Source organism: Neolamprologus multifasciatus, chromosome 5 (assembly GCF_963576455.1).
Source record: "Neolamprologus multifasciatus chromosome 5, fNeoMul1.2, whole genome shotgun sequence".
Lineage (NCBI taxonomy): Eukaryota > Metazoa > Chordata > Actinopteri > Cichliformes > Cichlidae > Neolamprologus > Neolamprologus multifasciatus.
The window spans coordinates 4,625,168-4,652,504 of NC_140443.1; the positions used below are offsets into that span (position 1 = coordinate 4,625,168).

General features: G+C 40.1%; 2 protein-coding genes across 3 annotated transcripts; one reads left to right on the forward strand and one right to left on the reverse strand.

Annotated features, from left to right (window-relative positions):
• The first annotated feature begins 3,977 nt into the window (after positions 1-3,977).
• ddit3 (DNA-damage-inducible transcript 3) lies at positions 3,978-7,978 on the forward strand. The gene is made up of 4 exons (XM_085159526.1): positions 3,978-4,130; positions 5,435-5,496; positions 5,838-6,046; positions 6,234-7,978. Exons 3-4 carry the CDS (start codon positions 5,891-5,893, stop codon positions 7,002-7,004), a joined length of 927 nt encoding a protein of 308 aa, XP_085015652.1. The 5' UTR covers positions 3,978-4,130; positions 5,435-5,496; positions 5,838-5,890; the 3' UTR covers positions 7,005-7,978.
• mars1 (methionyl-tRNA synthetase 1) lies at positions 7,569-27,313 on the reverse strand. Of its 2 annotated transcripts, XM_085159506.1 has the most exons (22): positions 26,955-27,313; positions 25,222-25,312; positions 23,456-23,534; positions 23,072-23,203; positions 20,891-20,966; positions 20,528-20,712; positions 20,086-20,195; positions 18,856-18,972; positions 18,495-18,698; positions 16,596-16,797; positions 15,229-15,303; positions 14,799-14,969; positions 14,216-14,311; positions 13,317-13,434; positions 12,921-13,134; positions 11,383-11,514; positions 10,986-11,090; positions 10,563-10,758; positions 9,891-9,962; positions 9,579-9,605; positions 9,156-9,287; positions 7,569-8,661 (listed from the first exon to the last, which is right to left on the reverse strand). In XM_085159506.1, the coding sequence occupies exons 1-22, from the start codon at positions 27,055-27,057 to the stop codon at positions 8,512-8,514; spliced, it is 2,787 nt and encodes a 928-aa protein (XP_085015632.1). In that variant the 5' UTR covers positions 27,058-27,313; the 3' UTR covers positions 7,569-8,511. The 2 variants fall into 2 exon arrangements, with proteins under 2 accessions (XP_085015632.1, XP_085015633.1); XM_085159507.1 differs by lacking the exon at positions 9,579-9,605 and having other exon boundaries at positions 26,955-27,312.
• Between the last annotated feature and the right edge of the window lie 24 nt (positions 27,314-27,337).

A 27,337-nucleotide genomic window follows, 5' to 3' on the forward strand; every position in this document is an offset into this window, starting at 1 on the left:
CTGCTTAAATACTGTATGTTAGCACCAGAAGCTTTTACTCTACTGGACAAAGTAAATATTAAAGTCCTCTGGCAGCACAGAGCAGCTGAACACAGAGGAGGCAGAAGGGAGCACCAATTGCTCTAAAATCTCTGTTTCTGGTGCTGATATGGGAAAAACTAGAATGAGAGGAAGAAAGGGATGGTGTAAGAGCCTGGAGTGTGTGTTTCACTGCCAGAATACCCACCTGTTCAGACAGGCGTTTAAAGTTTAATGCACTACAGTCTTTCGCTTTAGCTTTCTGTTGTTGTTGTTATTGTTTTTATCCCCCTTTTTCCCAATTTCTCTTTTATCTTTGACACATGAATGAAGAAATCCAGAATAATGCATGTCAATAATAACAGCTCTACCGTGCTGTAAAGATTTTTGATGTAATTGTGAAATCGTTAAACTAAGGTTGAGAAATCGAAAGCTTGTGAAAAATTAATAGAGTATTTAACTCAATTTTAATTTAATTGAATTTACCACCCTGTTACTTCCACCTCAGAAATAACAAATAGAACAATTAATAAAAGAAGTCCAAAAACCTGAATGGGTTTGAAGGAGAGAGGCGAGCTTTTACGGGTTTTACAGTCGGCACAATGAGGCTCGAAGACGGGCTACAGATGGGTGAGGCTCAGAGGTAAGCAGGGCTAAACGCGCTAACAAGATTGTCTGCGAAGTCATCCCAAAGCTCCGAACGCACAAATCTCACCAAGCAGATGTGATGCGTAGCTGATAAATCTGGACGAGCTGTGATTGAGTGCTGAAGTCATTTCAAACTTTAAGAGCTCTGAGATAGTTTGCTGCTTCGCGTGAATGCCGGCTGTCCTGTATTTATAAATGAAATGATAGATGGGGAAAGTTCCTGAGGGGAAAACTGCAAATTAGTTGATTAATGGGCATCAGCACACAATAGAGAATTGCATTATTGGTCTCAGCTGAGATGAGCATTGACAAGAGAGATGAATGTAGTAACTAAAGAGGCCTCGAAGCTTAATGACAAAGCTAAAAAAATAATAATAATCTGTTGGCAAAATTTGTGTATGTTTGTCTAAGAAGCACTGATTATTGTGTACTAATTTAGGATTTGGTTAATGCCTTTTACACTTTACAAGAAGGTCTCTCTGTTTGTTGTCAGGGTGACCAAGAAAAGAGCTAAAACACACCATGAGAAAGAGCAAGGCAGGATACAAAAAAAGGGATTTACTGTATCACCAGCACTTGTTAACAGCTGTATCAGTTGGTCTCAGTTCAGAGGGATTCCGACAGCTGGTGTGTGTGTGTGTGTGTCGGGAGGAACTGGGTGTGGAGTCTTGACCAAGGGCATAGGACAGAAAGAGAGGAGCGTGGTATAGTGGCTGGAAAATTCCCCAGACTCTTTCTGCCTGTAAAACAAAAGTGAAGAGTTTATTTTGAAGAGATAACCACCACTGTCCCTTTAATTTCATTTACCTTATTTTGCTGTCCTTGCTGATTGTTTATTACATTTCAAACACAAAGGCTTCTTTTAAATCTGTGTGGCAGCACAACAAAGAACCAGATTTTCTGCATCGATAACCCCGTAAAAGCTGAATTCTTTCACTTGTCATATTTCTAATAAATAAATATAAACATAATATTACTTTACCGGGCTGTTTCTTGCTTTATTTTGTGTGATGTGTGAAACACAATTGTGTTGTTGTTATGTTGGTTTCACAGAAATTGTTTTTAAAAAAGAATTATAAAAGAAGGCAAAAACATATTCAGCCAACATCTCCAAAACTGATCCACACAAGCAGACAATTAGACTCTGCAGGACTTGTTTACACTCTGTTACCTCAGGGCATAAAAAGGAACAGAAAAACAAATGTATTGTCTATACCAGTCTTTATCTTTGTTTTTATTTTTTACTTTTTGAAATTATATTTAGAAAAAAAAAGGTGGCAATCGATTAGAAAGCAGGGGTCATCGTCATTAGAGCGAACTGACAGTCTAAAAAAATATGCAACCTAGATTTGGGGTTGTAAACAGTGTTTTATAATGACTACAACACAGACGACGGGACTGACAAAATAAACAGACGGCATGGGTGGAGAGGGAGGGGTGTAGCGAAAGTATGCTCAACTACTCAGCAACAGCCACTCAAGTCGTGACGTCTTCACGGTGCTTCCTGCAGCGCTTTAACCCGGGTCCTAGAGACAGTATTTGAGCTTTCTATTCGCTACTTGGCGCTGTTGCTATGGGGCTGTGCATGTTGAGGCGTGCACGTTGCACCGTGCATGGAAAACAGTTTGCGTGTGCTGACTGAGAGTCTAAGGTTGGGGCAGAAAGTGTCAGGAGCAGGTTAAAGAAACCGCATCGAGAGCATAAACATGATGGAACCAGAATTTATTCCGCCACTTTTTATTGTATTTTTTTTAATTGTTGTTGTTATTGTTGTTTACCTTCTTTAATGTCGACGATACAACATTGTGACTACCGCAGGACGGTGAAGCATGGCTCCCCGTGCGTCTGAGGCGATGACCTCGTTGAACTTTACCCCACAACAAATATTTATGCAGGTGGTTTATTAGCTGTATTTTAGTCTGTGGGAGTTTAACTAGACTTTTATAAATTATGTAAACAACTTTCATGTGTTATTAATATCTAAAAAAATATGTTATATAGGTCCAGGTAGAGGTGAAACGCTACGATATTCATATTATTAAGTTTACAGTATACTGTAAGAGGCTATTTACATGTGAAGAGTGACACCCCAGGAACTTATGTTGTTCTGTAAGTGCAAGTTACACAAATATGTCAACAAACACCCGATGTTTTACTATATATATATATATATGCGACAAATATATTTTGTGTGTATACATATATATATAGAGAGAAAGATAGATATATAGATGGATAGAGAGAGAGATGTTTTTGTTATATAAGTACATATAAGTAACATACCTACAAAACCAGAATTTCTTTTAGCAAAGAACTGATAAATTTCATCATTGCCAGATTAAAACAGGGGAGCATTAGTCTGCAGCTGGATCACACCCAGCTCCGCGGGCTCGCGCCACAGACGCTCCTCCGGCCGGGCATGTGTTTTCATATCTCGCGCGGAGCAGCAGCAGCTGCAGCAGAGCGCGCGGTATGAAATGGCTGAGAATACGAGCAAGAGTGCAAGTGTGTGCTATGCTGCAAATATTACCTGACAAACACCTAACACATGGCCTCCAAAAAACGCGTTATTTCGACGTTAGTCTGGGTGGGGGCAGGTGGGTTTTTGTCCCCCTCGGACATGCCACGGGGGTAAAAAAAACAAAACAAAAAACCCCCAAACCAAAACAAGGCAGGTGTGCGGCGACTGCCGGTGACACGAAAAAACTTTAGACAAACACATGGAATCAAAAGTCAGGTAAACGCACGCGGATGGCAACACAATAAATGAACACGTCACGGGAGCAAGTAAGCGCTAAATGGATTGGATAGGAAACAGATTTTTTTTTTTTTAAAAAAATCACGATAAAACAATTAGTAGAGGGGGGGAAATCGATTCAGCTTTTGTGTTCCGGAAACAAACAATTCTTCGACATTAGATCCATGCATATATGTATATTTTTAGATTTTTGTTAGAGCCAACACTGTTTAATAAAACATGTTCTGATTCTGCTGGTGTTATCCCCAGCTAGAAATTGGTTGCCAAGCATTGCATCATTCCTTTCATGTGACTCCCATACGCCCCAAATTCGTCCTGGCCGTCTTATGACTGCATCACAATTGCTGCTCGCACAAACTATACACGCTAGTGTGAACAACCAGCTAACCCGCAGATTTCCCCGCCCTGAGCTGTTTTCGGGTCACTCTATTGGATGTCACCAAGGGAAAGATGTTAACTCTGCTCTTCTTATTGGTCTACTGGAACGTCAGGTTCCGTCGCTCTGGTTCGGTTGCGCCGAATTTACCTTCCCATGCATAGTTCGGTTGGCGTCTCCCACAATATAAACGCCGCCGGGAGTTTCCGTAAAATCACATTCAGCCGTCAAGACTGAACAATGGTTAACATGAGCTATCACCAATTTTTACTAAAATATCTACATTCGAATTCAAGACAGTCGAGAAGGCGAGCGAATAAAAGAAAAAGGGTAAGCGGATGTTCCTGTTAGCAGTTCTGCTGTTTTTAATCTTTCAGTGAACAACTAACGGCGTCTTCACACACTCTCGGAGTGCTCCATCGGTGTAGTGGAAAACGAAAAAAGCACTGTGCATGTTTTTTGGCCGATATTTCAGAGCCATTTTTAGAAAAACAGTTGCTTTAATCGACCATAATTTTATTAGAGTTGTTTTTAGGTGTTGTCCGCTTCGTTTTCCAAGTTGTCAAGCTCTCACGGACTTGTGCCGAGGAAGTTTCGATGTTTTGGCAGCCGACCGTGCCGAACGCCCCGACACAATTCCGCGAATGTAGCACCAAAGGCATGCGCCGCTTTAAATTTCAGTTGTCATTGATTGTGAGCGTTTATAACAGAGTCTATACTGCGCCGTAACGTCTGACAGTAATTGGAGGAGCTGTCGACATGAAATTGGACGTGTTTAATTTTTGTTTTTTGCACTTTGACAGTCCCGTTTAGGTGAAACGTTCACCGCTGAACGAGCAGCTGTTTTCGTTACTTTTCCTTTCCACCCATCCCACTCTTTGCTTTTCTCTCTTCTCTCTACGTTTCCTTTTGTTTCGCCCATTCCCCCGGCTGGACTTGGGTTTCCATGACGTAATTGTCTTGGCGTACAGTGGTCATGTAACTAAAACAGGAAAAACGTATATACGCGTGTTATTATAAAAAACTGTTACAAAGGAAAAATGTCACGCGTTTTGGTCACCACAGTTTTAACGCGTGTACGTTTGCGTTCACATCTGACGTTTAACAGGAGGAAGCTAAACAGGGTTTCTTTATTTTTATTATTTTACCGCTCACATTTTATATCACTGCCTAAGTCAAAGTATTTTATTTTTTCTCTTTACACATTAAAAAACCTTTTTATGACAAAACTCAGTCATTGTGATGGCTTTTGTGTACTGGTCTTTAAGACGACTGTAAGCAGAGCAGACAGATCTGGACTCCTGAGTTTCCTCGGCGTTTTAACCACTTGTTTATCGACTCCGGCGTGTTTTGAGGACCGTCAAAAGCAGGGGGCGCAGTGGAGAGCACCTTGGTCTTTGTTTACAATAATTATGTGACAGGAATTTTGCCATCTTTCTTCTTCTTTATTATTTCATCAGTTAAACCAGTGGCGTTTCGGGCACCTTTTTGTTTCCACTCACAGCAGGCTCTGTGTTCGCCAAATCTCTATTTTGATTTTGAAATCTCAGCAATTTCAATCAGTAAGGGGGGGGAAAAAAAAAAACACTATTCTTTTTCTTACTAACCTACTAAATATGTATGTTTCTTTGCAGAATTATTGGGACAAGCTATCTCCAACAAATTGCCAGACTTGATTAAAGGAGGCTTTCTAAAGGTAATACTCAACATTCATTCCATCTTTTAAGATTTCGACGTGATCTTTTTTATTTTTCCATCCATTTAATTGTGGAATTACAGCATCCTAAATTGATTTCATTTTTTTTGCTGCAATAATGCATTTTTCTCTGTGTTACTGTTTTATTGAAACTTGATTAATTATTGAGTAGACAAAGCCAGACTATAGTATTCAGTTTTGAGACAGACTATCCTAAATCCCTGCGTACTCGGACTACATATCTAATTACAGTTATTTTTAAATTGAACACAATGTCAATCATCTAACCTGCAGCTGCTTTGCACTTTTCCCTTTCACCCCCCCTCCCCTCCTCCCCTCAGGTCCAGTGTGAACTGTGTGGCCGAGTATCTGTGCGTTGCGACTGATTGGCGAGATGACTGCCGAGTGGCTACACCTGCCCCCGCCGTACCCCCCTGGTGTGGGGCCGTTGTATGGTGCAGAGTTGGAGGCGTGGTATGAGGACCTGCAGGATATTCTGGGCTCTGACACAGGAGGGGCAAAACTGGCACGAGCCCCTACATGCACCGAGGTCAGTAGTTTGGAAAATGAAATGGTACCATACCCATGATGAATGTGAGTCTTTGTTCACTGCACTTTTTTTCTGTTTTCTTTTATTTTAATTTTTGTGAAAATTTTCACTCGTGTGCCAGACGACGTTTAATTTAAGTTGCACTTCTAACTCGACAGGTTTTGACATTTACATTTTGTGCTTCCAGAAGGAGCCAGAGTTCATGGATGTCCTGGAAAGTTGCTCTCTGACGTGGCTGACTGATGGCAGCCAGACATGGGGTGACGGTGTCCAGAGGACCACAGAGGAGATCCACAGCACCCAGACCCTGCATCACAACTCGTCGTCATCCTCCTCTTCCTCCTCCTCCTGCATGAGTCCAGCTGTTACAGAAGAACGGCAGGTGGAGGCTGAGGGTGGGAGAAGTGGAGATGGCTCGGCAGGAGGTGGCAGTGACTTGCTGCCTCCCGAGTTCTTCGAGTTGCTGAGCGATGGAGGAGTGGGAATGGTGGATGCGAGCGGAGCAGTGATCGGCGGTGGCTATTATTACCACCACCAGCACCACCAGGCTAATGTCCATCCTGCATCTCCCTCAGCCAGCGAGGAGGAACTGCCTTGCGTCCCCGATTCGCCATCTTGCTCCTCTTCAGCCTCCCAGTCACCATCTCAAATTTGTTCTTCTCCCTCTTCACCCGTGTCTTCTCCCACTGTTTACCCATCCTCCCGTTTGGGAAAACGCAAGAGGACCACCAGCGAGAGGGCCAACGGTGCCTTGTCCTCTTTTGTTTCCTCCTCGCAGCGCTCATCCTACTCATCTACCAAAAAGAGTCGCAAAGAAAGAGAGCAGGAGAACGAGAGGAAGGTACAGGAGCTGACAGAGCAGAACGAGCGTCTTAAAGCAGAAATCGAAAGGCTGGGAGAGGAGGTACAGAGGACACGAAGAGCCCTTATCGAGAGACTAGTCAACACCAGAAAATGAGAGGGAGGTGGTGAAGGAGGACGGGAATAAAATATGTCAGGTCCTACAGAATTCGAACAAGCAGTGGTGGGGAAAGGTGTAACAGGGTGGTCATGAAATGCCTCTTAGAAGAATGGAAACCAAAGATAAATTTTTATAAGTGAGGATTTTGTTTCTTGTAAAAGACGGATAAAGATTGCAAGAGGAAGGAAAGTGATGAAAGTCAAGACTTGAAAGGGTACAGAGAGAAAAGGGGCTGCAACAGCATTGCGGCTTTTCGAAAGACACAGCATGTATGAAGGAGAACAGACGGCTCTAAGTGCAAATCACGCAGAGGTTTTAATGAATGTCATTTTGAGGAATGCTTAATGAGATCCATATTTTGAGTTGCATGTAGGACAGAAAGGAACTTATTTTAAAGAGCATTTCACTGATAGATCTTCCCACCATTTTGCAATAAATTGTAACTCCTACTTTAAGGGCTGCAATCTGGCTAGTAGAGATTATTTGCCCCAATTTGTGGAGAGTTTAGGAGCTCAGGAAAAGTCTGAAAGTGCCCAGTGCAGTGTGAGTATGAGAGAATGCTTTTTATTTGTGGGGGGAGGGAAAAAAAAAAGATATCATTTTCTTACTTTTGTATAACCCATGGCTTGTGTGTATGTGTATTTACATAAAGCAAGTAGGAACCGGCTCTACTTTCTAAGCTGACCTTTTCTATTATGGGAATTTGTGGTAGAATTATTAAGAGCTCTTCTACCCTTATTTACTATTTTTATATAATGCTGTAATATATACAATTGTACTGTAAAGGCTTGTACTGTAATATACCAACATATCCGCTGTTATTTTCTCATTGTAGTCACTTAAATTGTTAATTGTAGAATATTGCATGCATGGCTTTTGTCACTGATGGCATTAAATATGTATTTTACCATACCATTCATTTTATCCTGCGTTGTAACACACCCAATTTGCAATAAACAAGAAAACTAGAATATTTTTCTGTGTCTGTGATTATTTGTCTTAAGGATCTGTGCTCTGTGTGTGTGTGGTAAATGAGAAAGGTGGAGAGTACAGACATTTTTTTCTGAAGTTAATCATTTTATTTTATGGATCTAAAAATGGTATTCGTAGCAAAACAAATTTCCAGAGGATTTATATATATATATAAAAACATCTTTAGATGCACAACACACCTTCCAACACTAATATCGTATGCTGACTTTATCACAGGGAGAGTATAAAATCAGTTTCTTTTGGTGTAGGGATTTGAAAAAATCCCTCCATTCTGTAGCTGTATTCATTTGACTCTCTCTTTGTCGGTTTTCATTTCCCCGTCGGCCAATCCAGCATTTCATTAGTCCTCAGTGCCAATACCACATTGTCTTAGATCCTGTCACGGCTTTGCCTTAAGCTAATACCCTCATCTTGCTCTCTCTCTGTGTACATCTTGTTCCCGTTCTCCACTATCACACCTCGACCCATACTTAGACTAACCTCCGTCCTTTTTTCTTTCCCTTTTTAAATTTCACTTCTTCTTGCCCTTTTGAGGTGCAGGCTCAGGGTTCTTCCCCTCAGCCAGGGCTAGCTGTTTCTTAAGGTCCAACAGTTTGGCCACCTCTGCTGTGATCACGGCCTTTTCTGCTTTCTGGTCTTTGAGCGCTCGGACCTTCTCCCCCTGTGACGAGTAAAATTAAACAGTTGTTGAGAATTTCAGAATAAAATCACAAAAGCAACGATTTGTAGTTTTGCAAATGTGCGTTTTTGTCTGCAGAAGGACGTCGCCCTAAACGAATTTCCGAATATTTGACAGCAACAATCGTGACTGAAAGTATCTTGTAATATTTGAAAAAAAAAAATTCTATTACAATTTTTTTTAGAAATCTACAAATTACAAAATAATTTTCAAAAAAGAAATAACAGATTTTATACTTAACGGATAAATTCAGCGCGTGCGCGTTACTTCCAGAATGTTAGACGTTTTTTGTTCTTTTGCGGAAAATACAGTACTTTGTTATCCAGTTATCAAAAAAATGAATTAAGAATAAAACGCTACATTCAATTTTTATTTCAAATTATTCAAAAATACTGATTACAATGCCGCTTAACAAGGAAGAACCGCATTGGCTTTTCTTAGATCAGCAGCGTGTTTAAGGCGGCCGGCGCTCTCACCTGCTCCGCCACAGCCTGGGTGAGCTGCTCGGCTTTCTCCGGGTCCACTTGGTTCACCGTGTCCACCTCAACAGCTACAGCAGGAGCTGGCACAGCAGCAGACTGAGCGCTGGCAGCGTTACGAACTGTTGTCTGAAGGTGGAAACGCCAAGAAGATGTTTGAATCGAAGGCATTTTGAGGATTATTTCTACACAGTAATTACTTCATTTCAGACAACACTACTCATCACTCAAAATGCAAGTGGGATCGTGTGAGTCAATGAATGGACAACGAATCACAGGAGACACGAGATGATGAATAAAAATACAACATTTGAGGATGTGAAATTAGCAGCTAGTGTTAGTGAAGGCATGCGGTAAATGAGCGCTGACACTCCAGAACTACTGTGGACTGACTCTTCACAAACAAACACCACTCAATACCTTCTTCTTAGGTGGTTCGTCTTCAGGCTAGAGGCAAGAGGGTTTAGAAAGGGATTATTTTTTATCTATATGACTGATGCTTAATACATCATTTAAAAATTTGCGGTGTGTTTGCGCTATATCGTGTTTTAAAAAGCGGGCAGCTCAATTAAGTACAAATTATTTTTTATGACAGTCTCACAGATACCAGTGAACAGATATAGCTTATCAATTCTTTCTTATTTCATTATTCATTAATATGGTGAACCTATATTACTACGAGACCCGAATGAACTCATGCACAGACCATTAGGTACCATAAACATCAAATACCTGCTGTCCACCAAATTTCTTCTTCAAAGCTTCAATCTGATCCGCCTCCAGTTTCTGGAATAACGGACTGACCTGCGAAAAACGAGTTGGCAGAGGCAATAAAAAGGTAAAAATTAAAAATATATGCAGGAATTTTCAAAAGTTTGCAATCGTCGATCCAGCCTGAGGACAGTATATCTGATAAATTTAACCTGGAGGCTCTGTGCTCATCTGTGAACAAAGAGGATTATGCAAGTAAGTAAGTACATAACTATGTATGAGAAATCTGCAGCGTTTCCGTGATGCCCACCGCCACACGGCGAATAGCGTTACACTTCAAACGAATGAGAATATTTGTGTACATGTAAGCTTTAACATACGATTGACGTAGCGTCCAGATACTTACCCGAGGACAACGACTGCAAATCATTACAGCAGTAGTGTTGAGCCTCGGTAGGCACAAACAGATCACCACAATTATACCTGAAGGGACAAATGGCCTGAGAGAAACTTGCTGCTTGCTCGAAGGCTGAGGCCTCCGAACACATCCTAGGCTATTATTCTTTATTATTCTATTGTTCTGCTCAGTTGACACACTGTTGCATCCTCATTGTATCACCCAGCATTAACAGATACGTTCCTGTGTCTACACGTGTACGACCTGTGTGTAATACGTGTCGGGGTTGTACTCACCGCGCCAATCCGGTGGCCCGCACTCAGGGAACATACAAAGGTGCCATTGCCTTCTAACATGGTGTTGATGCAAGATGGAGGGGCGTTGAGTTGATCCCTGATTGTTTGGCTGACCGCCGGCATATACGGGGAGAGCATCACCGACAGCAAGCACGCAATATTCACAGACACACCAGTCACCGTGCCTGCACGCTGCCTGCAAACAGGGGATAAATAAGTCGAAATGGACAGAAATTAGATCTTAAATACCTTTTTTCTACAAAAAATTCAATTTAAGACATTTTATCTGAGATAAATCAAATTAATTTCTCCTCTAAACAGAGATGTTTACTATTAAAAAAGTAATTTTCCCGTCTCTGTTTTAATATAAAATAAAAATTTGCGACTAATAAAACGTAACACAAATCCAGGCCCGGGCCTCACCTTTCTGAATCTCCTCCCTTGATCTTCTTCCAGGGTTCATTGACCTGAATGTACTGGTTGCCGTGACGAGAGATATTCAGGATGTGTTTCAGCGCGTCGCGGATTCTGTGACATATCATATCGATCATTAAGAGCGCGACAACGACAGCGGGACGATTTTCAATCAATACTCGAGGCCCAGTCTACTCACATAAAGTTTCAGCTTGTGACATAATTGACAATTTAACTAGTAACTCAGAAAATTATTTGATAATTTATTTGTACATTTTTGAGTTTTAAATAAATAAACGGTGTAAACCAAATTCAAGACAACAGCAGCTCTAAAAAGGTCGTTTTAATTAAGCTGGCATGTTTCTGTCTAAATGCTAACATCACCCCACTGCTATGTGATTCTTACTTGATTTTGTCCATGAGCTGGATGTACTGCTGCAGCTCCCAGCTCACCAGAGCCAGAAGCTTCTTATCTTCCTCCTGTAGCTCCATCACAGGCACGCAGCCCTCAAAGAACTTGGTGACAAACATGCCGGCTCTGGAGAAGAAAGCGAGAGGAGGCGTTTACAAAGCAGATAAACAACAGGGGTCAGAGAAAAATGCTGGAACGAAGAGAGACGAAGCGAGAGAATCGAGGAGGGGCTGCGAGAGCAAAACGAGGGAAGGGCAGGTTGCTAGACTTGCTAATTGTTTATAAATTATAGATTTTGTTGCCATACGTAATTGCAATGCTCTCCTTATTTAAACCAACACAACAGTGCACTGCGTGGAGTCGCTTCCCAGTTCCTTGTTTGCTTCTAAACTGTAGCCGTGTCTGGAACATGTCATTTTTGATATGAGTCTTATGTGTGCATCAGGAGGACGTTCGTGGTGAGAAAGTTTTTGTCATGGCTGATGCAACACACTGTTCTATATTTTACACGTCTCTTAGCCTCTGAGGAAGGTCTGCGAGACCAAAATGCTTTGACAAGAATGTCAAATTTACAATGAACTGAGATTCTGATGTGTGAACAGAAACTTCGTGAGTCCTTTTGTTTGTTTTAGCCTTCTAATTAGTGAAACTGACATTCCCTAAGGGTTTTCATTCAGGGGGAATAAAGAACAATATTATTACTGGTAAAATGAGCGAGTCTACAGCAGTATTTTTGCTAGTAAATATGGGCATTTAGCCATATTTGTTTGTTAATTGTCATCTAAATATTTTTAATAAACAGCATTTAAATGGTACAGAGTCTTCTATAAATCTGTATGTGTGTCTAAGCTGGACCCTCTGTCACTAATGATGTTGTGATTCAGGGATTGGATCCAGGCAAGGACAGAACTTCTTTTCTGAAGCAGAACACTTACTCCTCCAACACCTTAGGCTGGTTGCAATCTACAAGATATTTTTGAACCAATTAGGGATCAGCATTGCTGCCCGAGACCAATTTTGAAGATCAAGGTACTTTGTGAAAAAAAAAGCTGCTGAGAAAAATCTTTGATGTGGGATTTAACCCTGATCTTTTAAAAAATCATTTGAGGCGATGTAATTGGGGCTAAATTACGCCATCCCAAACAAATTTGGAAAACTAGGGTGAATCTCTTGTAATAGTTAAAGTACAACAATCTGAAAAGTTCGTTGTTAATTGGACTGGATGACAGCTTTATTGCATATTTACTTTCTGAGTGAAACTTCTGCAGAGACTGTGAGCAACTTGAGGATGTAGACTGCCCCATTTTTTATATCGCTAGTGGTTGAGATGAACTAATAACATTAGAAGAGACAGCTTAAAAAAACCCAGAAAAACAAGTATTTGTATGTAATAACCTAACATGAGACTGGATCGAGTTTGTTAGGTTTACTGACCATTTTCAGATTCTTAAATTTGTCTCAAGTAAATTTTATTTGTAAAATATAAAAAAAAGCGCAGGAATACCCTTTAAAACATCTCGGCTTTTACCAACCTGTTGATGAAATTGCCCAGGTTGTTGAGCAGCTCAGAGTTGTTCTTCAGAGCCATGTCCGCCCAGGAGAAAGCTGAATCCTGCCCCTCTGGACGCACATATAGGAGGTAGAATCTCCACACATCAGAAGGGATACCGGTGTCCTTCGCCATGTCTCCGAACACACCCACACCGCGGCTCTTGGAGAACTTTGTGTCCTCATAATTCAAATATTCTGAGTGAAAGTTACAGCACAGGTTACTGTAAAAACACAAACCTTTGACCAAAACGCATAATCACCCATCCAGTAACACTGCACCCATGTGTTTTAAAACAACTTCAAGCATCTGCTGAGAAAGAAAATCACACAAATACTTAATCATCCGGCGAAATCGGTCAGTTATAATAAGTGCTTACCTGTGGCAATGAGGTGGTTGACAAGAGTGTAGTTGTCCTGGGCTCCCAGTAGAGAGCAGGGGAACACCACACTGTGAAAAGGCACATTGTCTTTGGCCATGAAGTTGTACAGCTCCACCTGGTGGCAAAGAAAATAAATACAGTGCACTGTGAGGGTGACATCATATTAGATCATCATGAGATCATCCAGTTCAAAGAGGACTTATCTGCTATCCCCAACCCCCCTCTCTGCCTCTCTCTCTCTCCTTCTGCAAATACAGAGCATCACACACTCATAAAAGGGGATCAATCCCAGAGTTTTAGATGGAGAGATGAGCCAGTGAGTGAAGAAGATAGTGACGCTTATGTGAGCAAATGCCTGACTTTGATTAGCTATCAGATTTTAGGTCCATTGAGCAGACATGTAAATGAAGAAGCTAACTAAAGAGTACTTGCTTCCTGTTTGACGCTTGTACTAGATATGTAATTAACTTTGTGTAAGGTTAAAATATATGTTAAGTGGTTACTCTTTAAAAACAAAAAACAAAAAACTAGAACACAAAGAAAAATTAAAAATTATCTAGAAAACTATATTAAGACTGAACATGTTGTGCATTACATCTCATAGGGCAAATCTTGATCAGCCGTATATATCCTTCACCACAATCTCTTGTGTACAAATTATAGCCGAGGGGATAAAACTAAACGCTAATGTCTTTCTCTGTTGCACATCAGAGTTATATGGAGCTAGGAAATACACCACGTTCTAATGAAAAAGACCAGATGGGGGAGTAAAATAAGCTATTAGATCCATTCACTGTGGAAAAGGGGACAAAAATCCATGCCAAGCTTGTGCATCAGTACTCTCCACGGCTCATGAATTTTGACATTTGTTGGGGTCTGGGCTAGGGGGGTGCTACCTGATGGGGATTCTTCCACCACTTTTCCCATTCGCTGGTGTAGTTGGCCGTAATGGACAGATAACCAATGGGGGCATCAAACCACACGTAGAACACCTGCAAAGACAGAAAGCGAGTACCAAATGATAAGAGTCCAAATTTTATGTTTTGTTACAGAAACTAATAATGATGACAAAAGTAGAAAGAAAATTGAAAGAATGAATTCTAAGGATGCACAGAGACCTGATCAGAAATGGCATGCTTGGAGTATTAGTGTGCAAGAAAAAAAAGTTCCAGAAGTGTGTGCTAAAAGTTATTAATATGTTTTGATAAGCCAAACCTAAAAAATCTGATATTACATATTGATATTATGTATTATATTTCAGTCACTGCAGCTTTTGTGACGAGGTTATGAAGCACAAACTCATTTAAGTTGTTAAAAACATGACTTTAGATATGAAGTCAAAGAGAAAAAAATGATTGGATTAAGCATATTTTGCTTAAAATACTGCAGAAATACCAAAACTAAATGATGCAATACCAAACTAAACATCAAGAAAACGAGATCTGTGATGTAACCATTTCCTTTTAAATAAAAGCAGACCTTCTCTTTAAAGTCAGCGTGAGGTACTGGTGTTCCCCACTGCAGGTCTCTGGTGATGCAGCGAGGTTTGAGTCCATCTCTTAGCCAGGAGCGAGTGATCTGTTTGGCATTTGCTGTCCAATCTCCTGTGCTGGTTGACTTCTCCAGCCACTGCTCCAACTGACTTTCCAGCTGCACAGGAGAAAGAGGAGAATGAAAATGCTGACAAAATACACCCAGTGTCTTAACTCTAAAGCGCAGCTTTTGAAAGACTAAAGCTGTTTATATAATAACATTACCGCAGGGATAACTGCTTTCCACAAGCTGTCTTTCAATGATACCTTAAACTTACTAAACTGGATTACTTTGCCTCCATCCCTGTGACCAAAGAAGCACTGTATGAGCTGAGAATGGACGGCTCAGGGCGTTCAATGAAGTGTGAAAAACATACCTTTGGCAGGTCCAGGAAAAGATGCTTAGAGGAGCGGATGACTGGAGTCTGCCTACAGACCTTACATTGAGGTTCCTGGAAGAAATCATGGCCAACACCGATAATCATTGATTATAGCAACGTTTGACAAGAATTTTTACTCTGAATTTAATTTTACAAAAATAATTTTAAGAGTGTGAACGTAGCAGTACATTAACAACTCTAGAAAGTCTTCTGGATTCACAGTTTTCTACCACAGTGGAAAATAAATATTGTAACAGAGGCATAATATGCGTTCTCCAGCGGCAATCTAAAAAGCCCAGAAACACAAGTGATGCATACTGGCATATTTTAGAAAGGGTACTATAATCTCCAAGTACATTCCCAAAGTACTAGGAGATTATTTTTCCATTAATATTTATATTTTCATATTAGCAATGAGTAAAAACAAAAGAAAACCAGAAACAGTTTACATCATTATATCATATTTTTAGTTCCCAACACAATATCGCACAAATCCTCAGCGCTAAAGTTATTCAAATGAATCCAAACTCTGACTATAAAATGGCAAAAATTACTATATCAATCTGTTAAAGTATTTGCAAAAATGTATACATATAAATATAACTGTGAGGCTTCTTAGGTGCTGTAAGAATGATGACATATATAATGCCCATATACCAGTATCATTTCCAAATGTTGCCAATATGAACAAAGGCAGAAGAATTTTTAAATAGTTTTAAAGACAAAAGAGTTTATGAAAGTTTGACTTTCTTTGACCTTGAAGAGATCAAAGGTCCAAAGTATTGTGATATTTAGAGTCCTCATACAGTCGATCCCCAGTATTTACAAACGTCTGCTAAAAGCTGAAATCCACAAATACTTGAGACACCCTCTAAAAACACTTATAACTACCTATTTTAATAATTGAAACACCAAATATGACTTAAACTATCACTTAAAAAAAAAATCATAAAAAATGTATTTAGTCATAAAAATAATATTAAAATAATTCACAAATGTTTTAGATGTGCTCTACAAAGAAAAAATATATCTGTGAATAGGCGAATTTTCCATGAATAATTTGAAGTTATGTTCCACAGAAAAATCTTTTTGTTGTCAGTTTTTGACAAATAAATAATTGAAAACCTAGAAAAAACGTAGTGAACGTTTGCTAACTTGACCCCACTCCCCTACAAAGCCTTCTTAGACCATAGTCAACATTTTCCAAGCTTTCATGTTCACAGACAGAATCCCACAGAAACAAAAACATAGTAATTATGTGTGAGTTGTCAAGAACTTTCTTCCACCACGATTCTCTCTATAGTCATCAATAGTTATGCCCTCTACAGTGATATGAGACGCACAGGCTGCTCTTCCAAACTCACCCTGAGGTCCACAGCATTGATGAGTCGCCCACACTTGTCACACTGGTCACCACGAGCTTCGGGGTAACTGCAGTGTGGACAGATACCTTCTACAAAGCGGTCAGCCAGGAATCGCTGACAGTTTTCACAGCGTAGCTGCTCCACTGTGTCTTCTATTAGGAAACCACGCTCATGAAGTCGCCAGAAAATATCTTGAGCTATCCTGAAAGATTAACAGAGGAACAAGATGGTTAAAAATGTTTCTTTAGGATTATAGACAATGACCTGTGTTAGATACAGCGATACGGTCTTATGTTGAGATCATTTATTAAAGCCTGATCAGTTTTTTTGCCAGTATGGATCAATGCTGCTCTTTTATGTTGGTTAGAAATGGACGTAAACTTTCTCAGCAAATATGGCCAGAGGAAAAAATACATAAGAAAAAAAAATCAAGAGAAGATGGTTGGTTGGTACTACTGAGTGATAAGAAAAATATGAAGCAAAAAAAGAATTAAAACAAGAAATTCAAACAAACAACAACCCCCCCCCCCCCAAAAAAAAAAAAAAAAAAAAAAAAAAGTAAATTCAGCTGTGGGCTGGTGAATGTAAAATCTAAGGCCTAACCTCCTTTCAATGGATCAAGTCAAAAGCCTTTAATCTGTGGGCTGTTTATTTCTCAAAGCACACTGCACTGGTGCATGGTGCTTGATGTCTTTTATGTTGTACTTTATCAAAGCTAAGGTCCCAAAACAAGAGTTTTTATCTCTGTAGTCCTTGTCAGTGTGCAATAACTAGAATTTAGGACTAATCTTTTGTAAAGAAAAGGCCATGCCTCAGAGATCCCACGATACGATGTTACCATAACGTGATATTACTGAAATTGTGGACATTTTGCATTATGCTGAGTACTGGAATAACACTTACTATGAATTTTATCCATTTTTAACCGCAATTTATCTCCTCAGAGTTAAACTTGGTCAATATCTGTGTTATCCAATAGATACAAAGTTGAAGTGATCTTTCTTCGGTAATGCTTTTGCTACAAAACGTTTTAAGCCTCCCAAATGTTGCCAGTCTGCTACCAGTCTCCAGTTGAATCTAATCGAGCTGTCAATTACATACAATTGGTTTCTGATTACACAGCAATTAATATGTAAAAAAAATAAATAAAAATATCCCCACCCATGACAGCCACCCATCCTTTCACAAATGTTTCTAGCAGCAGTCTGCACGACCAGCTGATGAGTTTTACACACTTGTGGCCATGAAAGTGTTTGGAAACACTCGAGTTCAATGATTTGGATGTGTGAGCAAATGCTTTTGGCAAAATAATATACAACTCAGCATTTCTGTGTATTATTTAAACACAGAAAAAAGAAACAATTTGTGTTGTTAGTGCACTTAGGAGACTAGACAGAGGGCGAACGGAGGAAATGGTCTGGGGTGGACTTGAACTTAGTCCCTCTGCAGAACCTTTGATTCATGAGTCGCCAGGTCAACGCATATTTCCACCCTTTACAGACATTTCTAATTACAGAATTCAGTAAAGTCTTGGGAAGTAGGCAGTAGTAACCTACATTTAAAAGCCATGCTGTATAATCTCTGAGATTAACAGAAGTACATTTTATGGTTTATGGTTAATTTATGGTTAGACTTCCACTACTGGTATCTAGGGCAAGATTATACTAATCCGATGTTAGATAATTTTGTAGTATACGGAAACACGAATGTTTTCATTCATCAGATGCACATCCAGCCTATGTCAGGACTCTGGTCAAAAAAACATGATCTTATATTCTGCTGGCTTCTCTGTTTAAAGATACTTATTTTTCTTGAAAGAACAATCTTGTCTTAAAGTACCAATTTAAGAATAGACTCATTTGTTCTCACCCATGTCCCTGGACAGGCCCTCTCACTTACTCTGTCTGCTTCTCGGTGGTGGTTCTGCCAAAATAGTCAAAGTCAATCTGGAACCATTTGTAGATGCTGGAGTGAACAGCGTGGTACTTGTCACAGATCTGTTGGGGTGTCAGGCCCTCCTCTCTGGCCTTGTTCTCTGTAGCAGTGCCATACTCATCTGTGCCACACACAAACAACATATTCCAGCCTCGTAGGTGGCCATACCTAGGAGAAGCAGATGGAGTAAGGTGTGGAAGAGTTATGACTCAAAGATGACGCATCTACAAGAATATCTGTGTATTCAGGTACTATTTGTAAAGTTTGCATTTGCTGGAAGGAACAATGATCGTTTTTTCAACAGATTAAAAAACGTAATTCCTACCTGGAGAAGACATCAGCACTGAGGACACAGCCAATAATGTTACCCAGGTGAGGAACATTGTTGACATAGGGCAAGGCGCTGGTCACCAGGACATTTCGCTTGCCCTCCTGAGGCAAACTAGTGGAAAAAAACAGAACTAAATTTTAGCTGGCCTTAACAGTATACATGTGTGTGAAATGATGGTAGGGATGCACCGATACCGATACTGGTATCGGGTATCGGGGCCGATACTCGTGAAAGTTAACCGATACCATGAACCGATACCAACTTATTTCATTAATCAGAGGGTGGCTTGTCATTTCTGTTGTAGTTTTTTAGATTGGCCACTAGGGGGACATCCCACGCTAAACAGGCACAGGGTTAGGCGAGTGAGACTGGCGGCTGCAGATAAAAAAGAGAAACTGGAGGCTGCTGTAGCTAGGCTAAACAAAATGTCAGCAGTGTGGAACAGCCAACTTTAACTCAGGTTTTGGAAAAGCGATGAAAAATGTCAAGAGAAAATCCACGGGCAGTTAAAATAACAGAGGCTCTGACTCATTTTATCGCTCTGGATGACCAGCCAATGCCATGTCGTGGAAAACATAGGATTCTTCTCAGCATACTCGAGCTGCAATATGAAATTCCCAACCGCCGACACATCAGGGAGATAATGGTGCCAAAACTTTCTGAAGAGGTAAAGACAAGCAGTGTGTGCGCGATGTCAGTCCTTGGTTTAATGGCACAGTGGACTGATGATCCACGGGCAGATGGGGAGTTCATTCGTCAATGCCAAATACTTTTGTTATTTTGTTTGTTTGTTTACAATATGGACACTCTGCAACAATTTAAAAGTTTATTTTATTCTCAAACCTAATTTGTATTTATTTTATTCCAAACAGACGTGTTTATTTATTATTCTGAAAGCTCGAGACAGTGCCAATAGTTCAGTGATATTTTGTAAAATTACAATGTGGAGACTCTGCAATAATTTAACAGAAGTGCTTATTTTTCACTTGAAATTTTTTTGTGGTCGTTTTTATTAAGATTTTATTTTTTATCGGCAGAGAATAAAATAAAACCTGTCTTCCAATTAATTGTATTTGTGTGTGTGTGTGTGTGTGTGTGTGTGGTAGAAGTATCGGTTTTTGTACTCTGTATCGGCAAGTACTCAGATCCAAGTATCGGTATCGTATCGGTTTGAAAAAACTGGTATCGTTGCATCCCTAAATGGTGGTGCCTTTAATCACTTACATGGGGTGTTGCTTTTTTGTAGCTGGAGGGCAAGTGTTCAAACCCTTACTCCAAGTGAGAGCTGCTGCTTCCATCTCCTCCTCTGAAACAACACGCTCACCTGCTTCTTCCTAATCAAACCAGGAAACAAAGACAATCATATCCACGACATATTCTCCGCTATTATAGCACCATCTGCTATCCACACATTCACTGACTTCCTCTAAATGTGCGTTCTAACATTTGCTCTTAAATCTGACTGACACTTTTAAAATACTGTGCTTTTAAAGAGTATAAACCATGTTTGTGGAAGTGCATGCGTCTATAGGTTAATGCAAACCAACAATGATAAGTTTTCCTAGAAACCTAATGTGTTGTTTGGAAGAAAAGCACTAAATTTATGCCTCTCAGTAAGAACACGCTCAGTCTAATAGTTATCTCGATGATATACTGTTGCAGGTACCTCAGCAGAGTTGCTATTACATGGCTGTGTCTCTCTGCACTGGCTGCTCTGAGGAGCAGGCTGCTTCTGCATATAGCTTTTCATGCCCTGCAGACCTTTTCCCTGTAGCACTTTCTGAGCAGCAGACTGACAAGCGTTCATAGCAGCCACACGGTCAAACCAAGCCTTCAAAGACTTGTGTTCACCTGAAAAGAGATCAGGAGATGGAAGGAGAACTTTTGTAAAATACGTGAAAAAGAGAAATCAAAAATTAAACATTCAAAGATGAAATTGAATGAAAAAGTCAAATAAAGCAAAGCAAAAGGGAAATAGCCAGCAATACATGTCAAATAATAATGGATTTTAAAATGCATTCATATTTACCCAGTGTTAGTGAAGAATCAGATAAAACAGGAAAGAATCCGGCCCACAAAACAAGATCAGCAGCTGAAACAGAATCCTGAAACACAGCACAGTTAATTCAACATTAGTTTAATCTCCTAGGACCTGGCGTCCACATATGTGGACATCACATTTTGGGTTATTTAGACCAAAATACTCCATTTTGCTCTACAAGGGCCTGATATCCACTTACGAGGACGTTATACTGCTACTGTTCTATTGAAATTTTAAATGAATATCCTCATATGTGGCTCTTATTTTTCTTAGAAACAGAAATTAGGTAAAAAAGAAATGTGGTAACTCTTTGTTTTTACATTCATCAGGCCCCAATCAGCCCAAATATCAAAGAGAAATTAAAAATGCATGCTGTGGAAGAGTTCGGGTCTTAGGAGGTTAAAGCAATTGCTAAATACGGTTTCTGAATTAACAATGTTTTGAAATCCCCAAGCAAAGGAGAAGAGGGATTCATCTTTGCACCTGCAACTTTCTATATAGAGAATAACCATGAAGGGGACTACTTACAGCTTTTATGTGCTTGCATCTCACTAAAAAAGTACTACACCTACAGCTAAGACTTCCTTGCTGTGTGCACTTATGGCACTTTTTCTTTAGTTTTATAGAAAAATGTTGCCAGAGGAGCCAGATCTGGCCCGATGGAGTTGCTCAGTCAAGCTCAGATAAACTTTAAAAGAGATATTTTGAACTTTTGACTTACTGACTTCTATCAAGTATATATTTTGTAGATTGAAAAAGCCTGAAAATGTGTTTTCTTCATTTTCTAAATGTACTCACACAATAGACTTTTCAGTCATAGCATTATTACCTCCTGCCTAATATTGTGTTGGTCTCTCTTTTGCTACCGAAGCAGCCCTGACAAATCGAGGCACAGACTCCACTTAGACCCCTGAAGGTGTGCTGCGGTAACTGGTACCAAGATGTAAGCAACAAAACCTTTAGGTCGTGTAAGTTGCGAGGTAGGACATCCTCGGGTTGGACTTGTTTGTGCAGCACATTCCACAGATGCTCGATTGGATTGAGATCTGGGGAATCTGGAGGCCAAGTCAACACCTCAAACTCATTGCTGTGGAAACCACCATTTCTTTGTAGCAGAGCTTGAAAAGAGGCCACAGTCATTGGGGAATACCATTTCCATGAAATGGTGTACATGGTCTGCAACAATTAGAGGTGGGAATCACCATACATCCCACCATACGATATTATTGCAATTTTTTAAAATGTTTTGTGATATTCAGATTCTGTACATAAAGGTAAACTTTATCAATATTCATTTTATCTAATATCAAAGTCTCACACTCAGTCTTTCTCTCATTTCAGTTTTATTGTTGACAAACTGAACGGTTTGTATCACAGTCTAGTCCAACTTAACTGAATCAACCATCTGGTACAATTATAGCTATTCTGAACTATGCAGTTTATGAAAACTATGCAGCCCCTTCAGCAACTGAAGAATTTGAAAGTAAATTAAAACAAAATATAATTTTGCATTAAATAAAAAAGTTTTAAACTTAATTAAATTAAAACATGTCTTAAATTAAAATAAGTAAACTGTCATGTTTATTGCTGCCAAATAAGTCAGAGCATGTTCCAGTCCACAAAAACCTTTTTGTAACAAAATATCGATTTCTGCTGTCCCTGTATCGATACATTATTAGCAAACAAAATATCACGATACTACACAGTATCGATTTTTTCCCCCACCCCTAGCAACAATGCTGACAATTCTGAGACCTTTCAATCAGAACCAGCATTACCTTTTCAGCAATCTGCACTACCAGCAGCTTGTTTGTTGGATTGGACCACATGGGCTGGCTTCACTTCCCACACATATCGTGAGCTTGAGCAACACATGACCCTGTTGCTGGTTCACTACTGTTCCTTCCTTGGACCACTTTTGATAGCTACTGACCACTTCAGACAAGGAAATCCCACAAGAGCATTTTTCCTGCTTTGAAGACATCAACTTTGAGAACAAAATGTGAACTTGCTCCCTAATATATCCCACCTACTAACAGCTGCCACAATGAAAAGATAATCAGTGTAATTCACTTCCCCTGTCAGTGGTCATAATGTTATGCCTGACTGGGGTATATAACAGGTAAACATGCACTGACAAAAGAAGATACACAGGAGACCATACTGTACCCCAGTTAAATAAGGTGTGTTCCTTTTGCTCAAGCTTTGTTCCAAGACGTTCATGGGACCCTGGAGAACCTTGGACACCTCTGAACTCTTCCCCTGCAGCACTGCCATGTGAAGAGCCTGCTGCAATGCAGGCTGCGCAAAAAGGACAAAACAGGATTAATAACAATTTACCAAGCAAGTGTGACTGAGGTTAAAGAATTACTTGGATAGCGTGAGTTTTAATAATTTAGCAGCATGGATTTATATCCGCTTTTCCATGAGGTTTATAGAAGTACAGTAAGAGGATTCTGCACAAGAGAATGTACAAAAGCATGAACTGAACATAGTTTTAACACAGCAGATTAACAGCAAACTAAAAGGTCTGCTTATTTATGTCGAGTATACCTGAAGAACTGTGGCCTCCCATTCCAGCCATTGATCGCAAAGCTCACTGCATTCTTGTCCATTTACTTCAAACAGGTATCTAAGGGATTCAAAACACACAGTAAGAGATACATTTTATACTTGCTGCTAAAATGGGTAAAGCATAAAAACATAGTTTTGGTTCTACTGACCAAAGCTGACAGCAAGAAAACCTGGGAAATAAAGTCCAAACATACAGTTGGGTTGATTTTATTGGACAAAAACACAGTTTTCGTGGTTTAGACTCAGTACATAAACAGAAAGGCAACTAAAGTGCATGATGACAGTATTACTTCTAGAAAAACAACCTCACAAGAGGTTGGGGTGGTAGGTGTATCACTGTCAAGGTCTACAATCCAGAGCCGCATTCATAAATGGAAATACTGATGGTTTACAACAAGGTACAATACACTGGTTACTCTCATGAACATAAAGGACAAAATTAGATTCAAAAACATCTAAAACAGCTTGAAAAAAAAGGAGAGATGAAACAAAGTAGGGATGCGGGGCCGATACTGTAAAATGTGTGTGTACTCATACTCGTAAAAGTTAACCGATACCATGAACCGATACCAACTTATTTCATTAATCAGAGGGTGGCTTGTCATTTCTGTTGTAGTTTTTTAGATTGGCCACTAGGGGGACATCCCGTGCTAAACAGGCACAGGGTTAGGCGAGTCAGACTGGCGGCTCCAGATAAAAAAGAGAAACTGGAGGCTGCTGTAGCTAGGCTAAACAAAATGTCAGCAGTGTGGAACAGCCAACTTTAACTCAGGTTTTGGAAAAGCGAAGAAAAATGTCAAGAGAAAATCCACGGGCAGTTAAAATAACAGAGGCTCGGACTCATTTTATCGCTCTGGATGACCAGCCAATGCCGGTCGTGGAAAACATAGGATTGCACCGTCTTCTCAGCATACTCGAGCCGCGATATGAAATATAATAAATAAACAGAAGTGTTATTTATTATTCTGAAAGCGCGAGACAGTGCCAATAGTTCAGTGATATTTTGTTAAATTACAATGTGGAGACTCTGCAATAATTTAACAGAAGTGCTTATTTTTCACTTGAAATTTTTTGTGGTCATTTTTATTAAGATTTTATTTTTTATCGGCAGAGAATATAATAAAACCTGTCTTCCAATTCATTGCATTTGTGTGTGTGTGTGTGGTAGAAGTATCGGTTTTTGTACTCTGTATCGGCAAGTACTCAGATCCAAGTATCGGTATCGTATCGGTTTGAAAAAATTGGTATCGTTGCATCCCTAAAACAAAGATTAGCTTGCATCAGAATGATTAGAAGAAGAAAAAGTACAGAGAAGCAAATGAACAGTTTGTGATCTGAAGTATACCCCATCATTGGTCAGACATGGCGAGGCAATGTTATTGCATGGGTATGTGTGGCTGCCAGCAGCTCTGGAGAACTACTTTTTATTAATGGTGTGATTGCTGACAGAAACAGAAAAATGAATTCTTAAGTCTAAAAAGTTGCAACAAATCATAAACAGTTAATCCAAACATTTTGTCAAGCCTGTTGAGGTGAAGCTGATAGTCTGCACTTCGGACTTTCATGGCAAGGTCAAGCTGGGTTGCCATCTTTATTTTATTTATTTATTTAAGTTAAAATCCACTGTGGGGGTGTACAGAAGACAAACTACAAACTTTGCATCTTTTTCAAGCAAATTACTGACCTAACTGTACACTACCACTCATAAAGAGCCAAGCAGAAAGGCCTATGTGAAGTTTACTGACCGGCAGATGGCATTGGAACTGAAAAGGTATTGTCCACTGGGCAGGGCCAAAGCTGGCAATGTTGGACGGCTGAGGAAAGGCACCACCCTTTCTGGGAAAATGGAAAAAGAGACAAAACTTTTTAACAAATATTATACTCCTGGACTAGTTGGATTAATATTGTTTATTAAATCTAGGCGGAAAATGTAGTCACGTGTTTCAGTCAGAGCACAGATTTTTAATAGTGGCTCACGAATGGTGGTTCTTTATACGCCAGTATTACAGCAGACATTTATATTTAATTGCATTCACCTGAAGTAACGAGCAACATTTTGAATTTAGCATAAAAATGCTTTTTAAATTGTGTGGTTTTTTTGCACTGTAAATGGTAAAATGGTAAATGGCCTGCATTTGTATAGCGCTTTTCGAGTCCCTAAGGACCCCAAAGCGCTTCACACTACATTCAGTCATTCACCCATTCACACACTGGCGATGGCAAGCTACGTTGTAGCCACAGCTGCCCTGGGGCGCACTGACAGAGGCGAGGCTGCCGGACACTGGCGCCACCAGGCCCTCTGACCACCACCAGTAGGCAAACGTGGTTAGTATCTTGCCCAAGGATATTTGGCATGCAGCCTGGGATCGAACCACCGACCTTCTGATTAGTGGCTGACCTGCCCCCTGTCTCTAAGACAGTTTATATGTGAGTGGTCACATGCCAGATGGTTCTTGGTATTCATCTCTGTGATTCAAGATTAGCACACATCTGGGGTTAGGAGTTTGTTACTATTTTATTAGAAACTATTTCACAGAATACTAAATTAAAACTTACTGCTAAACCTAATCTAAGCAAGTTTTCCAAAGGGCCAATATTGTCAAGTATAGGTCAGAACTATGAGTCCCAAATACTTTACTAAAACCTCTCTCAACTGTGGAAGGAAGTCGGGGTACCAGGAAAGAACCCACGGACACTGGAAGAACATGTACACTCCACAGCTGCTTTTTCTGCCTGACTTCGGCGTGCTAAAGGCTTTTTGGCTTCCTGGAGTCCTAACTGTGACTTTGTTGGGTGTAGCCAAAACCCACCAAAAAGGAAAAACAGTGCTGGACATGTATGTCACATCACATTTCGGCACACTTAAGTCTGCCTTGTGTCAGCTTTGGTGAAATATGTCCGTCTCATAGCAACAATAAAGCAATGAATAAAGAAAAACCTATTTCTCGAAACGTGTTCTACCTGTTGGCTTTTCTAATTCTGAGACTGTGAAATATCCTATAAAACATAATGATACCTAGAATAAACTCACACTGTTTATATATAAATATGTACTTTATTAATAAAAACAACACAGTCTTCTAACTTTATAATGGTAAGCTAATTCAAACAGACTGTAGCTGTAGCTGCACACTGGCTAAAAAACAAACACCCCGACATGAAGCTGGACAAGCAAACAAGCCTAAAACACGACAAATGAATTGTGATTTCCAGTAAAGATAATTCTAGCCGCTTCTCAGACGCAGATATTGTTCTCTACATTCATTGTGACTGACACTGACAGACAGATGCCACCAGAAGAAGGCTGGCTAACCAGCTAGTTCGCTAGTACACAGTCGCAACCGTTAAAGGACAAGTTTAGCTCAGACCTGCATAAAACTTGCATAATGGCTAGCATGTTTTACCAAAACACTGTCGTTATTAGTTATAATTACAGGTAATTACACAGAGGAATGCTAACCTCACTGGGTTTTCTTACCATCGTGGTTGACAAACTGGACGCCGCACTGCACTCCCGTCGCTTCTAACGCTGCTAGCGCCTTCAGGCAGTGCGGGTTGCCTTCACTTACGAACAGATTCATTTGTCCGTTGGTTGCCACACAAACTAAAGACTGGTTGTTATTTTTTATCACTTTTAAACAAGACAAACCGCTGCTCAGTAGTAACTTCGCCGGTGAGTGCTGACCACGCTGATGCAAACACTGTCGGCGCCGTTAAAAATGACGGGGATGTAGTTTTAGGACGTTTAACTCGCCGCTCAGAGAAGCAGTAGTTCGCTGTTTAGTTGACTACACCTCCCATAAACCCTTTCCCAAACAGTCATTTGGTAGTAACGAGGTGTGCTTGCGCTTTGTTAATAGA